Source organism: Gossypium hirsutum, chromosome D02 (assembly GCF_007990345.1).
Source record: "Gossypium hirsutum isolate 1008001.06 chromosome D02, Gossypium_hirsutum_v2.1, whole genome shotgun sequence".
Taxonomy (NCBI): domain Eukaryota; kingdom Viridiplantae; phylum Streptophyta; class Magnoliopsida; order Malvales; family Malvaceae; genus Gossypium; species Gossypium hirsutum.
In genome coordinates, this window is record NC_053438.1 from 36057579 (window position 1) to 36075811 (window position 18233).

Sequence of the window (18233 nt, forward strand, 5' to 3'; positions counted from 1 at the left end):
AATTAAAATATACTAAAATAATTCATTTTATTTACGAAAATATATTTTTATAATTTTCTTAGCTGAGATCATCATCAATTAACCAACTCAATAAAAAACTTAACAAATAGTATGTATATATATAATTGATGGAGATAATAAAGTATAAATAATAAAAATTGAAATGTACAAAAATATTAAAACAAAATTTTAATTAATAGGTAAATTAAAGATATTTCTAACCCAACAATTAGCCCAAATTCAAATATCACCATACATATTTTTTAATAAAAATATTAAATTATATTTAAATAATATAAATTATTTTAATTATGAAAAGACTTTTTAATTTTTTAATTAAATTAGTGATCTGTACTACATCAATTCAATAAAACAATTAATAAATAAATAAAAATAAATGTATATATAACTGATCAATATAATAAAATAGGCATAAAAATTTAAAATAAATTTCCTTTTAATTAAATGATAAATTAAAATTTTATTAATGCGATAAGAAAAAAAATAGTTTTTAACTGTTCAAACTCAGTTTTTTTTTTGTCCGACACAAGCAACTTCCGTAGGCGATGGCTCCTGCTATGAAGATCGTTCTCGGTTTATTAACCTTTGTTACTGTCGGAATGATTATCGGTATGTAATTTCCACCCAATTCCAATTCCAATTCCAATTCCAAATTTACATTTTCCTTTTAAAAAAAAGTTCTATTATCTCTCAATCTTTCAACTTCAAACACCAATGGTGGGGTATCTCTTGTTCTTTTCTCTTTCATCAATGTTGTCTGATTTCCCACCATTTTTTTAGTTTTAAATTCATGGGTTTTTTTTCCTTCCTTGAAATATATCTTCCAAACCATGAAAACCAGAGATTTAACTCAACAGATTGATGCATTTGGTTGAGACATGAAATGGGGTTTTCGCTGGTTTTTTATTTTTAATTGATTACGTTCAAATAATTTTATCATATTTTTGTTTCGGCATGAGCGAATTTGTGAAATATTTCTTATTATTATCACTTGTATTTTATGTTTGAAGAGAGAAATTTCAATTCTGACATTGAAACTTGTATTAGCATTGAAGCAATGGAATAGATTTTCAATTGTTTTGCTGCTTAGATTTGTTGTTATTCTTCATAAATTAATTTTCATGATATGGGAAAATTGCAGGTGCTTTGTTTCAGCTAGCATTCATACGAAGATTAGAAGATTCATACGGTATTTTTCATCATTCAATATATATATATGTTTGTATGACTTCTCATGCAACAATTGTGGTATTTCAATTTTTTTCATGTTATTAAAAAAGTTTTCTTGACCAATATGATAGAGACTTAGAATGATGTGAAACTTTAAGAGTTATATTACTAAATCCAATGACCCTTTAGTTAAAATATAAATCATATAGAAAATTATACAAGTGTTTAAACTTAGTTTTACATTAACCTAAGTGGATCTCTCCTATATATTGGTACAACGGTTGCAATCTAGAAATAAGAGAAGGGCTGCAGACACATTTCTATCTGACACTTACATTTGAATCTAAATCATAGGAAAGTGCAACTTTTGTAATGTTTTAGCTAGCATCATCTTGAATATTTCTTCCCTTAATTTTTATGTTTTTAAAATTCTCCTCTCTTCTTTTATAGGTAATTATCACTTTCCTACTACAAAACTGCATACAAGGCAAAGTGACGGTAATCTCAGGTTGCCAATAGGTTGGTACGGTTCTTACTTCACCTATGTTGTTCTAATTTTTCTTTTTCTTTAACTGTCAGTCTTTGATACTCATGTGATATGAGTATTGACCATCAAAGATCTTCCAAATATATGAAAAGTTCAGAAAAATCTGCCTATACTAGTGTTGAATACATACTCATATTTGGCATGCACCCGAGTCTAAGTAACAGAGGTTCTTACCTTACTATTCCGAATCTTTATCTTCCTTGAAGAATCTATATCTGACACTCGTTTTCAGCACATCCAGACATGGATACAAAAGTATGATCCTCCAAATATATAGAAATTTTTTTGATCATATCCATACTAAACACATACCAGGCACTCACATTTGAGGTCTAGTAACATCTATTCTTCATTGTTCTCAAACAATAAAGTAATTGAATGTTTTTCAGCATAATTGAACTTTGGATGAAGAATCTTTTAAGTTCTAGCCATATTTTAAAATTTCAGGTTTGAGTCATTGGCGTGGTGATCAAGAAGCAGAAATTTTGCGTCTTGGATATGTATGTTTCTTACACTTAAGCATTCGTATATTCATGTCGTGTTTCATATTTTCTAGTTTAATAATTGCGTTTAAGATATTCTTTAATTTTTAAAACCTTTGACATGCCAAGAATCTGGATTATGAATATTTTGACATTTTCATATATTTGTGTTGTGTTAGCAGTTTTTTTTTTTTTGAGTGTGTCGTACAACTCTAATATAACTCTAATATATCTAGTAGAAGAATAATTGAGTCAAGGTTTAAGCTATTAGAAGCTCAAGCTTGAGCATGACTCAAAAATTTGAGGCTCTAAGCTTGACTTGAGCTGGATAGAGTTTTATTTTTAAAACTCAAATTCTGTTCAAAATAAAGATCAATCTACTTGAGCTCGCTCGATTTAATTCTACTTTGTAGGATTGATTTTTTATATGTCTTTTATGTTGTGTAAAATAAAATTGATCTGGAAGATGATTCTTCTTACACTTTTTTTAAATGGAAAAGAAAAATTTATTAAATTTTTATTTTTATTTTTTGATGTAGGTCAAACCTGAAATAATTAGCTGGTCTCCTCGAATTATAGTACTTCATAATTTCCTTAGCAACGAGGTATATATTTTATGTTATTCTGTTATGTATCTTATCTTATTCTATTTGTCCTTTTTTTTTTCTTAAGTTTTGTATTCAATATTTTTGTCCAACATATGACAACGAAAATATTACTTTCGAGGATCTTTAGATACATTGAAAACCTTTAAAAAGTTTGATCATATCCATGTCAGACGTATAGTTGGGATGATAATGGAGCAAGATGAACTGACTTTTTTTCTCATCTCGATCCCAACTTTGCTTTCATGCCAAGTCCAATTGTAATTAATATTTGAACTCCCAAACCTTACTCTGAAATGGAAAAACTTCTCACCCCATCCCTAAAGCCTACATAATACTTTATATCAACTTTACAAAAAAATAAAAATGCTAATTAAAATATAAGAATAATCAAATAAGTATTATAAAATCTAATAAAAATTAAGAAAAATGCTTAATTAAAAAATATATAAATAGTTACAAGAGTAAAAGAGAAGCATTTTAGTTCATATTTCAGGATAGGACAAATCTGATCTAAGCTTGACCTTAATCCAATCTTGAAAATTTTAATTAAAACCTGCCCTGCCCCCAAACTCGATTTTTGAGAAAAATGCCCTTATAGGATTGAGTTGGATCAGATCCGAACCCAATAAGTTTGGATTACTTTGCTAACTTAGCATGATAGACTTTTTACTATTATGTTATGATCTCCATGCTTGCTTGCCTCTATTCCTTTTGCATTGCCTTCAAAAATTTTTTAATTTTTGGTAGTTCTATACTTAGAAGATAGTAAAAGAAAATATTTTGGCTAAAAAAGTTGTAATTTGATAAGTTTTTTTTGTCTCAACACTACAATATAGAATTTTTGGCTTCATCCTTGATGATCTCTGCAGGAATGCGACTACCTTAAAGCCATTGCCCTCCCTCGGCTTCAAGTTTCTACTGTGGTGGATGCAAAAACTGGGATGGTACATTTCTCTTCTTTTCCTTTCCTTGAATTTGTGGTGCCTCATTATATTACTTGAACTTGGATTTGAGCTTCGAAAATGGGTGGGTCCATTATGAGTATGTTTATTTTTTTCCCAAGTGTTCTTATGCATTTAGAGTGCCATTTCCTTGTACATATGTCCAAATATGTGTTGGACATGAATACTTAAAGTAAAATAAAGAATCAGATCTAAATGTTGAATTTAAGTATGTATCGTTTGTGTAAAGTATCCCATTTTTGAAGTTCACTTGGAAATTCATGATGGGAGATCTTCTCTTACATTGAAATTGAGAAATCTTGATTGAGAGCATATCAACCAAGGTAATAATTGATCTTACATGATAATGATACTTAAAATATACATAAACATGAAATGAACACATGAATTGTTGGTTCTATTCTTACCTTTGATAACTTTTTTTCAATGTAAGAATTGACCTTACTTAATAAATAGCCTTTGTTTCTCAGGGAATTAAGAGTAAGGTCAGGACAAGCTCTGGTATGTTCTTGAGGCCAAATGAAAGAAAGTATCCAATGATACAGGTTAGATTTCTAGTTACTTTTCTCCAATATAAATTTGCATTCTCGATGTTTTCGACTTTACTTGGATTTGGAGATGATCATTGGATATGAGTGAAAAATTGAGGGAAAGAGAAGTTTTTTTATTTATTCTACAGCAGTATATTACATCATAATATTTTTAAGAAGATATTATACACAAAAAAGACAGAAACTAAATCCTAAATTTAAGGGATTTGTCTCCTAAATAAATGGATCCTAATATCAAGGGGTATCAATTACCCAAGGTAAAAAATTACTAAAGATTTCTTCTAATCTCTACACTCCCCCTCAAGTTGGTGCATAGATATCTATTATGCCCAACTTGTTAATTAAGTACTCGAAAAATGACTTTGACAATCTTTGGGTAAGGATATCTGCAACTTGTTATGAAGTTGGGATAAAAGGTAAGCAAATCATTCCGGCTTAAATCTTCTCTTTGATGAGGTGTCAGTCAATCTCAACATGCTTTGTTCTGTCATGTTGAACTGGATTATGAGCCATACTAATTGCAGCCTTGTTATCACAATAGAGCTTTATAGGCATGGTTGTAGATTTCTTCAATTCTTCCAATATCTTCTTTAGCAACATTATTTCATAAATCCCATGAGCCATAGATCGATATTATGCTTCAACATTGCTACAAGCAATGGCACTTTGATTTTTGCTTCTCCAAGTCACTAAATTTCCCCAAACAAATGTACAGTAGCCTGTGGTGGATCTTCTATATGAATCGAACTTGCTCAATCTATGTCTATGTAAACTTTGATACCTCGCTGCTCATTTTTCCCCAAAAATGACTCTTCTCCTGGAGAACCTTTTAGATATCTCAATATAAGTTAGACTGCCTCAAGGTGTTCTTCATGTGGTGAGTGCATGAATTAACTCACCACATCGAGTAGTTTCCCTTCTTTGTTTCCAAACTTTAGATTAACATCAATTGGTGTCACTGTTGGCTTGCATTGACTTATTCTAGTTCTTTTAAGTAAGTCATCCACATATTTTTTTTCCTATAAAACAACCAAACCTCTTTTTGAATGAGCTATATTCATGCCCAAAAATTACCACTAGCTTCCTAAGTCCTTGATCTCAAATCCAGAGGCCAATTTTTGCTTCAATAGCTTCAATTTTGCTTCATCATCTCCTATGAGGATGATATCAACAACTCATACAATAAGAATAGCAATCTTCCCCTCATTTGAGTGTTTTACAAACAACATAGTATGATTAGCTTGCCCTTGGGAATAATGAACATGATAAATCTCTCGAACCAAGTTGTAGGTGATTGTTTTAAACCATACAAGGACTTCCTTAATTTGCACATCTTTGCTTCAAATTCTTTTTCAAATCCAGGCGGTGAATCCATAGAAACTTCCTCATTTAGATCCCTATTGAGGAACACATTTTCCTGATCTAGCTACTGAAGAGGCGAATCAAGATTCACTGCAATTGAAAGAACTCTGACAGTATTCAACTTGGCTACTGGTGCAAAGATCTCTTGTTAGTCAATCCCATAGGTTTGTGTGAAAGCTTTAGTAACCAACCTCAAATTGTATCTTTCAATCGACCTATCTGTTTTGAACTTGATTGTGAAAACCCATTTGCATTCAACCGTCTTCTTTCCCTTTGGTAACTCTACAATTTGCTGCATGTTATTCTTTATAAGAGCTTTCACCTCCTTGTAGATAGGCTCTCTCCAATATGGAACCTTTAGGGCATCTTGTATATTCTTAGGAATCTTCACAATAGCTAGTTGTGAGGTAAAAGAGAAAAAAGCAAGTGACAAATTTTTGTAAGAAACAAAATTGGACAAAGTGTATTTAACACAGCTCCTCACTCTTTTCCTTTTGGCAATCGGGAGATTAGGATTAGATACAAGATTAGACTTAGTAATATTTGACTTAGTAACTAGGGGGTCATTATAAGAAGGGATAATGTCACATTTGGTACCTGCACTTTCATAAAATGTCCAATATAGTATCTGTACTTTCAAAATGTCCAATGTGGTACTTGAACTATCAATGTGTGTTTTATTATGTTGGTGTTATTGCGTTAGTGAATTGCTAAACCAGTCAATGAAAATTTGATGCGTAAATTTTTTGTTCTCAAATCATCAAGTCCAAATGAATAATATAATGTTATGTGAAAGCTAAATAAAACAATAAATTAAATTTTAAAAACAAATAACTAAGCATATAGTTAACAAAAAAGAAAATACTAAATTTACATGAAAGTACATGTACTTCCATGGTTAATAAAAAATATAATTTCAAATGGAAAACTCTTTGGAGAAGATGACTATTAATTTACTTAAATGGAGAAGATGATGTTTTTGCTTATGTAAATTTAGCATTCATTTCTTTTTTATTTACCATATGTTTAGTTATTTGTTTTTAATTTAAATTTTTATTTAGTTTTTCATATAATGTTATATTATCCATATGAACTTGATATTTTGGAAAAAAAATTTGTATCAAATTTTCATTGGTTGATTTAGCAATTCACTGACGGTGTTAACATTATGTACCATAATAAAACACATATTGATAGTTCTGGTACCACATTGGACATTTTATGAAAGTACATGTATCATTATAGAACACATTGATAGTTCAGATGCTACATAGGACATTTTCAAAGTACAGGTACCGTGTTGAACATTTTATGAAAGTACAAGTATATCAAATGTGACATTATCCCTTATAAGAATTCCCTAACATCATGAACAATCTGGGATGTAGATTCTTGGCAGTGTTGAGTAAGGTCCATCTCATTTCCTTGACTCTAATTCCTCCTTGAATAAACAAGCAATGCCTTGGTGTTTGTTTGAACATTGTTCTCATCTCTAGTAAAGTTATGAGATGGTTCTACAAGGTCTTTATCTAAGCTATCGTGTGATTCAATACTTATTTGAATCTTTGGCTCAAAAGCTTTTCAAGAGAGTTAGAAGCTTTTCAAAGAAGGTAATATATATTGAAACAAGTATTCTTTTTGTTTGTCAATCATAGCACTTGTATCTTTTTGTGTTAATGCATATCCTACAAAAACACGTTTTCAAGCCTTAGGATTTAACTTCCCACAGTTTCTACCATGAATATGAACAAACTACATCCAAATACCTTCAAAGGTAAATCACTTGTTATCCTAAACATAGGGTGTGATAGGCTTGAGCCCGAAAGTTTAACCATGTCGATTTGAACACATAACGATCCAAGTTTGAGAAAACTTGAGCTTGATAAAGCTCAATCTTGAGAAAGTCTGAGTCGGGAAGGATCCAAGTTCGAGACTAATTTATCCCAAGCTCAAGATAAATTCAATTCGAAGCTTGAAAAGGCTTGAATTTATAGCTCAACATCTGAAATAGGCATTAATAATTAATATAATTATATTATATATTACTCTAAATAAAAATAACATATAAATAAATGTTAATTATTTATTTTATGAAGATGTATTCATAAATATTACATATATTAAAATTTTATTAATAGCAAAAGTAATTAATAATAAATTTTTATGTTAAATTATAAAGTGGAATAAATTTTTAAATGTTAATTGAATATAACATGTTTTTAATTCAATAATTATATATGTATAATATATATAAAACTAATAATTATTCTATTCTATAAAATTTAAATTTAAATTTAATGATAATATAAAATATATAATGATATAATATATTAATTTAATAATATAATAATTGGTGTTATAATTATAAAAAATAATTAAATATGGTTTGTTATGAAATATTAATAACATCAGTAATAAAAAATATTTTGAAATTCATATACATATCCTATAATCATAAATGTGACATATAATAACTTTAATTATTTTATATAAAATATTTCTACTAAATATATATAAAATATTTTTTATAAGATAAATTTGGATTGTGTTATCATCATAAAAGTAAAATGAATTATTATATTCAAAATTAAAATATTTATAATTTGAATATTTGAAATTATTTGAATTGTCAGAATCTGTTGGGCCCGATCTGAATCCAAAATAATCTAAGCCTGAAAATACAGGCACGTAAGTGCACAATCGGATAAACCAAAGCAAATATACTAAGTGCATAATTGGTCAAACCGAAGTATAAACCCGTACAGTTAATAGGATAACCAATTTCCAATATCATCACATAATTCAATTCACATTCCATCATTCTCAATTCATCATCAATTTACCATTTCAATACAACATATAACATGCTTTAACTTAATTTCATACCAGGTACCACATATCAATTAAATCATGTTATTTTCTATTTCATTTAATTTAGTCTTCTTTCTTGATATTACATATTAATCACCACAATTTAACTCATACAAGTATTATATGCTTATCTCATTACTAAATCATGCAGTTTAACATGAATATGTAGTAATTAGATTGTGGCATACCCAACATCAGTCTTTATAGTATAACCTGTTATGATAGATGTTTGACTGTGTCAAAATATACAACTCATGATGTTGGGACAATGATGATCTCAAGCCTGAGGATCATATATATAGTTATCCCTTAGAGTAATATTGTGACTATTACATAATAATCCAATAAACATACTCATAGCGGGTCAATTCAATATGTTGTTCTCTAACATATACTCATATATTGATTTTGACATCCTTATGTCAATAACAACACTTTGTCATCAATCATCTACACATCAGTTTCAATGCATTATTGTTGTTCAAACTCACAATGATACTTGACTAAAGACTTTTTAAGAATAATCATATTATTCTTAGGACTTTATTACAATTCAGTTTATTTATATATACAGAAAAAGAAACTGAAATAATAATGACAATGGCTTATATTAATAAATAAGGTAAAATAAGTATGTAATTACAATAATATCATTATTGGTCTTTGTGCATACTGCCACATTTTCGGCTAAATTACTTAATCGGATTCCAATTCATTTATATACTAACTTCATAAATATCCCTATTTAATATTTACAGACTCGATTTATGAAAACAAGGTCTCGAAACAACAATATCCGACAACACTGAATTTCGGGTCATTACAATTTTTTACAATGGTCACGCTATAGTTTATTTTCCTATCATTGTCAAAGTCATTTCTTATTGTAGCTAGTGTAGAATTTTCAATGACAAGTTTGTGATCAAGGTCAAGTTTTAACTTGACTTTTCTCCTAGATTCATCTCTTCTAATTTCAGAAAGGCTTCTCTAATAGAAGGTAATGGTTTTTTTCCCAAGGATTCTAACTCTCACTTCATTATAATCTTGATTTAACCTATCTAAGAAAAGATAGACTCTATCACTTTTTTTCTTTTTTTCATGAATCTTATACCATCTAAAGAACTATCTCATTCATTATTATAACAGCGATCTAATTCTTGCCATAGTGACACCATTTCATTCTAATATTTTGTAACTTCTCTATCTCCTTGTCTAGTCCTCCATAGCTTGGTTTTTGTTCAAATATTTTAGAAAAAATTTCAAAGTTTAAATAGGTTTCTCTCATACCCTCCTAAACATCTTTGCAATAGGAAGACAAAGATAAGGTTCACCTATTGAAGGTTCCATGGAGTTAATTAGCCGAGCAAAGATCATAGAATTCTTGGACCACCATCCACCTATCCGTTTGTCATCTTCTTCTGGTTTCTTCTTATGCCCTGTCGGATATTCAAGCTTCCCCTCCCATCAATGGCCAACTTCACGGATTGTTCCCATTCCAGGTAGTTTTTTTTTTTTTTTAATTCAGCTTATGAAGGGTCAGCTGCAATGAATGATGAGATGGATCTCCCTCAAGCTCATGGTTCTCTCTTTTGTTGATGCTGGTCTACTACTTTTAGAAATGACTGTTTCAGCTATAGACAATGGGAAATTTTGTTCTAGCTCTGATGCCATAAAGAGTTGAGTGAACGAGACAATTTTTTATTCATTCTATAGCAGTATATTACATCAAAATATTTATGGGAAATTATTATACACAAAAAGGAACAGAAACTAAATCTTAAGAGGTTTGTCTCCTAAATTAAATGGATCTTAATATCAAGGGATATCAATTACCTAAGGTTAAAGATTACAAAAGATATCTTCTAATCTCTAAAATGAGTATGCATTCGACATGGGTATCCTCAGCTTTTATATATTTTCTGATGTGTAAGGAAGATTGCACTCTCATACCCATTTCCAAACATGTTAGACTTGAGTACTTCAAGAAAAATAAAAAAAAAGTAAAAGAGTAATGTAGTAGAAGGTATTTATTAGTAGCTAAGGGGTAAAGCGTACAAGCATTGGTCCAAATTGGCATATAAATGATGATACCAAATTTATATTGTCAATGTTAATTGGATTTGGATGTGTTGGATACCCATATGCATTCGACATTCGACATGGGTCTATGTGTCAGATTCTCAATAGCTATTATCTAAATGTGTTGGACATGGTTGTCAGATGCAGTTCTTCTCTCCAATATAAATTCTTATCCTTATGTTTTAGATTTTGGATGCATTCTATGGTACTTGGACTTGGATGACAGTCACATATTCGTATGTATAGTTTCAATATGCATGATAGGTTTCCATTTCTAACATTTCAAGCTGTTGTTTACATCTATCCTCTCCAATTGCTTAATAAATTGTGTAATCAAGTGTTCTCCTAACTTTTTGTTTCTTTTAATCTCAAGGCAATTGAAAAGCGGATTTCAGTGTTTTCTCAAATACCAGCTGAACATGGGGAGCAAATCCAAGTTTTAAGGTTTGGTTAATGACATATTATGTGTAAAATATTTCTGAAAAAGCATGAAAACAGAATAACATCTAATGCATCACAGGTATGAAAAGGATCAGTTTTACAAGCCCCACCATGATTACTTTTCTGATCCTGTAAGTGATATGTTTTTCTCAAATTGACTTGGTTAGTGGTATAAACTAGACATTTGTGCTCATAAGTTACTTGGGTTCAGCTTGAGAAGTTCAGTCATTGTGGCGTTGAGTTTGAGTATCCTAATGTTTAACTTGAGCAGCTTGTGAGTCTAATTGGGCTTTTGTATTTTTAATTCGTATTAAAAAGTACTCAACTTCAAGCACAAATAATCAAGCTTGGAGTCAAGTATGAGAATTTAGCTCATTTTTTATTAGTTAAATGAGTTTAGTCAAAGCTTAATTGAGCAAACCTCAGGCGATATTTATATCAATTTGAGTTCAAGTCCAACTTCAAGCCTTGAAATTTAAGTTGAACTTGAATCCAAATTTCTTATAGCTTTGATCTAACTTGGCTTGATTACATCAAACGTAGTCTATCTATTGGTCGGAATTAGATTTATATCTGTTCTCGTGATATGGTGGAATCTTGATCCATTTCCTTTGCCACTAATGCAGTTTAACATTAAGCGCAGTCAACGAATAGCAACTATGCTTATGTATCTTAGTGATGATGTTGAAGGAGGAGAAACATATTTCCCTAGGGTAATTCCTTCTTTCATTAAAAAAAAGATACAATGAATTGATGTGTACCTTTCTAAGGTTTTTCATGTATCCATATCCTATATTCATATTTTAGACATGAGCATTGAACACGAATACTGTTCCAAAAAATAAAGAATCTGAGCAACATAGGGTGCTTTACCTTGCATTATTTTTTAAGTGTGTTATGTAATCTCAGGCTGGTACAGGCGATTGTAGCTGTGGTGGGAAGGTTGTTAAAGGGATGTCAATAAAACCGATCAAAGGAGATGCCGTACTTTTCTGGAGCATGGTTTGTTTCGTTCTTCTCAATGTATTTAAAATATTGGATTGAAAGTCAAAACCATCAGATTTTCAGATTCTGGTTGGACTGGATAATTCAACCATCAATGGAGAAAAAAAAATAGAAATTAAAAATATTTAGGAAAATAGACTAATAGTTATTTACATTACGCCTCATGAGGTTTCATGTTTCAGTTTAGCTACTTGTTATGTGGTTTCTGTGCTGAATATATCGAGGGTTATACATCATGTAATCAGACTAGAATATGGAAAATACCTTTGCTACTTTTAGTTTTCGTATAAAAAAGTTCGAAACATAGCCCTTGTGAGATTAGACTGGAAATCAAGATAAACAATATTTTTGGTTCTGGTAAATGTTTCTGGACATTAGGGAAGTGTATTGTTCTTGTTGGAATTTGCCGTATCGAGATGTTGCATTAAACACATGGTCTGTATTTGATTGCATTGTCCAATATCTCATACTAGAAACGGTACCTAGTAGGATACCTTAAGTTTGAAGTGATTTAGTAAGATTTCTCTGATTTGGTTATCTTTGTTGTTGTTTGCATTGCTTACTTCCGTTAGGGACTCGACGGGCAGTCCGATCCAAATAGCTTGCATGGAGGATGCGCGGTTTTGTCAGGTGAGAAATGGTCAGCAACAAAATGGATGAGGAAAAAACCTATTTCTTAATTTTAAATTCTTAACCATCTTTCTCCACCTATGTATAGAAATTTATCTTGGATTCAGATTAGATATCGGATACGGGTATAACTTGCACGAATAATTTTTTTTAAAAAGATTTTCATAATATTATTTTTGAGAATTGTATCCCATGCCAGTACCCGTAAGTCAGATATGAAAAAGCCATTGGAACAACATACCTAGTAATTTATATAATGTTTTTTTTCAAATCAGTCTCGCAATTCATTTTTATTGTTTAAAGATGGTATAATAATTTTTTTTGACCCTCCAATTTTATAAAAAAGTTATTTTAGCCATGTATTTAACTTTTTGTCTCTTTTAATCCTTAAACTTACATTTTTTATCAAATCACTTTAAAATAAATGTAAATGTTAACATTTTTTTTAACTTTGTTGAGGTGATATACATGTGAATTGTCACGTAGATGATATTAGCATTTAATTTTAGAAAAAGCTTAAAATAATATGAAATAAAAAAATACATTAATATGCTTATAAAAGTAATTGAACCTCCGACTTGATGATGTAATTGTAGCTATCTAACCATCTAAAGAACTAATATGTTAAAAAAAGTTAATTAAAATTTTAAAAAGTTTGAAGCAACATATAATAAAAATATAAATCTGAATAGGAAAAAAATTGAACACGAGAATCAATGATTTATTTGTAACTATCTAACCTTCTAAAGAAGTACTATGTTAAAAAAATTAATTAAAAATTTAAAAGGTTTAAAACAACATGAAATAAAAAAAATAAAAATATGAGTAGGAGAAAAATGAAACCCAGGACTGAATGATAATAACACTAACATTTAACAATTTGCCCAAATTTAAAAACGCGTCTAGTTGAAAGTGTTTCCCTGTTATATTCATTGAAAACTTGCTTAGTTGAACAAGTTTTCCCTTTTTTTTGTCCAAAATCGGTCTAATCCAATAAATTTTGCAAAAAATCGGCCTAATCTAATAATTATGGTTAAAAATAAGCATTTTTGGGTAATTCGCCCTAAAAAATTATATGACAATATGATTACTAATAGAATTAACAAGAAAAATAAACATTGTATATACTTTTATTTCATTATTCTAACATTCTATATTTGTTGGGTTATTCTCTCCAACATTAAACATATATTTCTTGGCCATTAACTGATTATAAATAATTAATATGATAAATAGTTTATAATATAATTAAAAGTAGTACAAATAATTTATAATAATTATAATAAATTTAATTAAATATTTAATATGTCAAAATGTATGAGAAATTAATTAATAAAAATTAAAAATATATAAATTATACTAGCAAACAACATATAATTCTATTTAATATATATATATGTCAAATTAAAAAAAAATACTATTTTTATACCTCTACGCCTAGATAAAAATGTAAATAAGGAAGGGGCATCCTTATAATACCATGAGGGACAATTGTCACATCAAATATAATTTCATTTAATGATTCTAATTTCTCAAATTCATCGACCCCAATGTAGCCACATTCAACCCACACCTTATATTAGGCTACTAATAGAAGTAGTCATGAGACAAGGCTCTACTTCAAGCCTTCTCCTTGATTGAAAAAATCTAGTTTAAATTTTTTTTTTTTTTGCTCAGCAGAAAAATAAAAGAATTGAAAACTGAATTGATTTATGATATTTATAACAATAAATATTTTTTTCAAAATAATATTTGTGTTTTGAGTGAGACGGGTCCTAAACGGTCCCAGCTTTTAACCGAACAACCTTCTCTGGTATTCTTGCACCACGAACTACTTCGAGCATGTGCTCGAACAATTTTGGGTCAAACACATAACCAAAAACAATTTTCTTACTTTCAATAGGAAAGTAAATCTCTCTCTCATGGAAATAGATAGAACTATTACTCTTAGAAATTATAATTTATACTTATAAATTTTTACTATTTTCGGGCATAGTAATAATATCTTAAAGTTTTGTTAGCCCTACTAGTGTCGTATATTTATAGGGAGAGGAAGCTAAACTCTAGTTGAATTAGTAGAATACAAATAATACTTATTTAACAGAAAAAACTCATCCCCTAGTTTTTTTTATATTAAACTCATCCCCTAGTTGAACTAGGAGAGAGGGGTGGCTAATAGGGTGTGCCTCCCCTCATATGTATTATAATGGGGATTCGGGTCTCTCTTGTATTCCTAGACTTTTAACCGCTTTATAATTTAATCAAATCCAATACATGCTATTCTATTTCCCAAAATAAATATTATTTATTAAATAAATTTAAATGAATTAAAATTTTAAATTAAATTATTTTCTCAACCTAATTCTAATTCCGTTAAAATTATGGCAACTTTACCGTAAAAGAATCTATGAGAAAACACATTTAACTTCTACATTCAATTGATTCACAATGACCAATTAATTTAATTTCATTTTCAAACTTCAATTATTTAATTAAATGATGATTCAAAAAACTTAAATTAATTCTCAAGTCATTTTCATACTTAGTGAGAAACCACGATCATTTATGAATGTAACTCATTTATCTAATTTTATTATTTCTATCCATTTATGTTCATTTGATTAAACATGCAATTCATTTCTGGTTTCAACGAGCTAGTGGAGAGACCAATTGAACATATGTAATTAGGGATCAAATGATTTATAATTAAGTACCAACTTTTCGCCTAATAACATATCATTACGAAAGATACTTGACTAGTTCTCATCCAATGACCTTTTCATAAGTGTGTTACCCTCATAGGACGTCCTTAATCTCTTTGGGATAAATTTGTTCTCCTAATATGATCTTATTTTATCTCATGGTAACCATTATATCTTCATTCATAAAAAGTCAATTACTATCAAATAGTAATTAAATCATTCATCACAAAGAAAAACGACCCACGGCCATGTTTACTTTCCAACTATCATATAATGCCAATGAGAGAATATCATTTACTCAATTTCTTGGGCTATGAATTCCACTATTCTAAACGGTGCTACATATTGCAAAAGTCGTATACCCAACGCATTAGCTTTTGGTTCCTAATTTATTTGAGCTCAAGGTTTACTTACATCAAAGTATATGAGTCACGCATACATATGTAATAGCCTATTTTTCAGTGGTGTTGGAAACAGTGATTTTAGAGCAACAAATTCGACGAGTAAATTCGTAAATATTATTATTTAATATTTACGAGTCAAATATGGTTTTAAAAAAGGTTTTTGGTATGATAATTTATGTTATATAAACGATTAATTAATTTCAAGTGGTAAGACCATAAAGTCAAGTGGTTTTAGAAAATAAGGTATTGGGACCTTATTTCTATAAACCGAGCCATAAATATTTTTATAAATACTTACAGAGTGTTATTAAGGTTGTATTAAAGTTTCATTAAGAAATTTTAATGTTTCGATAGTTAATTAATTAAAAAAGATTAAATCGTAAAGGATATAAAATTTGATTACTATTAGATTCGAATGATTAAATGGCTTAATGAATGAAAGTAAATGGACTTGAATGATAAATATACCATTTTTAAAAGGTGTTGAACAGTTAGTGGAGTTATTTAGTTAAAAATAAGAATGTTTATTAAATTATAAAAACATTATATTATATGTTATAATGTTAATTAAATAAAAAAAAGAAAATAAAAAGATGTTTCATTCATCTTCTTCATCATTTAGTCGAAACAAAAAGGGGAGAAGAAACCTAGCCACGTCTAGCTTCAAGCAACAATCAGTAAGTCGTTTTTGATCGGTTTCTTATAATTTATATGTTTTTGAGATCATTGCAACTAGGTCCAGCTAGCTCGTACCTTCGTTTTTGAACCTGTTAAAGATTTTGAATGTTACCATCGATGAGTCTTTGTGATTTTAGATGTTAAATGACGAATTTTAAGTATTAGTTGTTATTTATAAGTATTTTGATAAATGATTTTTGACGAATTTAACTATTAGGGATTAAATTGAATGCAAGGACTTGATGTGAAATTTTTATAAATATGGGCTGTATTAGAAGATATGAACATTCGATTGGTTTGAGTTTACAATAAAAATGATTAATTTGCATGTTTTAGGCTCACCTACTAAATTAAATAAAAGTAAAATGTTAAGGGCAATTTTGTAAAAATGTCAAAATGACTAAATTGCATAAAATGAATTAGATTTGTTATCGAAATTAATAAATTGAATGAAATTATTAATTTATATCAAGAACGAGTGGAAAATCGAAGAGAAAGAAAAATTACCAAATAGCCCCTATACTTTATCATTTTTGCAATTTAGCCAAGTAAGTTCGTATGAACTATAATCACTTAAATGTTGATTAAATTGAATGTTAAATGTGTTGTTTTAATGTAAATGAATCGATATATATGATTATGTTCACATTATGACGAATTAATGATTATCGAGCCTCGTTTGAACCTTAGGAATAGAGGATACAAATGAGATGTCATTAGGGTTTTCATGTTTCGGGTGCTGGTCTTGAATGTTCTACTGATGGCTGAGATCTGGCATTTTTGTGGATACTCATCAGCTTGTGTGAGTAGCATCGTGCAGCTTACATTCCGACCATCAGCTTGTGTGAGTAGACCCAGGTTACCATGTTTCAGGTGCTGATCTTGAATGTCCTACCGATGGCTGAGTTCCGACATTTTTTGTGGATACTCGCCCGCTTGTGTGAGCGGCATCGTGCAGCTACATTTCTACCATCAGCTTGTGTGAGTAGACCCATTTATGGCTCGAGTGAGTAATGATGAAAAGGAATGGTTTCAACCATATGTTTAGCATACTTTGTGTGAGCTTTCTCACGTATTCGATATTATTCTAAGTGGTTCAATGGGCATGAAAAGGGAAGGAACGATAAGTATTCAAATGACTTATATAATGAAAACTATGAAAATGAATGAAAAGGAAGTGTTAAATGAAAGTATGCCTATGTTCGTGAAATTGATGATTCCAAGTGAGGTTATTCATGTTTAATGACTTATCTTATGTTAATTCAAGTGAATTATAAATTGATGCACTATCATGTGTTGTTGATGATGCTTAGGCTTGTGCCAAGCTATTGGTTGGATTGTATTATGTTTACTTTTAAAGTTATGCATTGAAAGGGTAAGTGTCCAATGGAAATATGCTTATGCTCATGAAAGGGTGGTAAGAAAAAAAGTATGTATTTTCTAACAAAATGGTTTATCATGTGGGTGATGTTTAAGCTTATGTCTTGTATATGCAAACGAAACAAGTAAGAAAAGGTATTGAAACGGTAAGTTCAGAGCTGAGATGTAATATGATGAAAAAAAAGATTGATGAGTTAAATAATGTGTTCGTGCGTGAGAAATCTATTTATGTTATGGATGAATTTATCTATGTCATTGATAAATGCACTAATTCATGAATTGATAATGTTATTTAAGTTATGCTAAGTAAATGAAATGGAAAGTAAGTAAATGGAGTGGT

The 18233-nt window shown here is 29.5% G+C and overlaps 1 protein-coding gene across 3 annotated transcripts; it reads left to right on the plus strand.

The window, feature by feature from the left end:
- Positions 1-486: 486 nt before the first annotated feature.
- On the plus strand, positions 487-12920 carry LOC121214658 (prolyl 4-hydroxylase 1). 3 transcript variants are annotated; one of them, XM_041088560.1, is made up of 12 exons: positions 487-630; positions 1163-1210; positions 1642-1710; positions 2186-2238; positions 2760-2825; positions 3698-3772; positions 4261-4335; positions 11027-11097; positions 11174-11225; positions 11721-11807; positions 12004-12096; positions 12672-12920. In XM_041088560.1, the coding sequence occupies exons 1-12, from the start codon at positions 567-569 to the stop codon at positions 12777-12779; spliced, it is 861 nt and encodes a 286-aa protein (XP_040944494.1). In that variant the 5' UTR covers positions 487-566; the 3' UTR covers positions 12780-12920. The 3 variants fall into 3 exon arrangements, with proteins under 3 accessions (XP_040944494.1, XP_040944495.1, XP_040944496.1); XM_041088561.1 differs by lacking the exon at positions 2760-2825 and having other exon boundaries at positions 505-630; XM_041088562.1 differs by lacking the exon at positions 12672-12920 and having other exon boundaries at positions 505-630; positions 12014-12100.
- The last annotated feature ends 5313 nt before the right edge of the window (positions 12921-18233 follow it).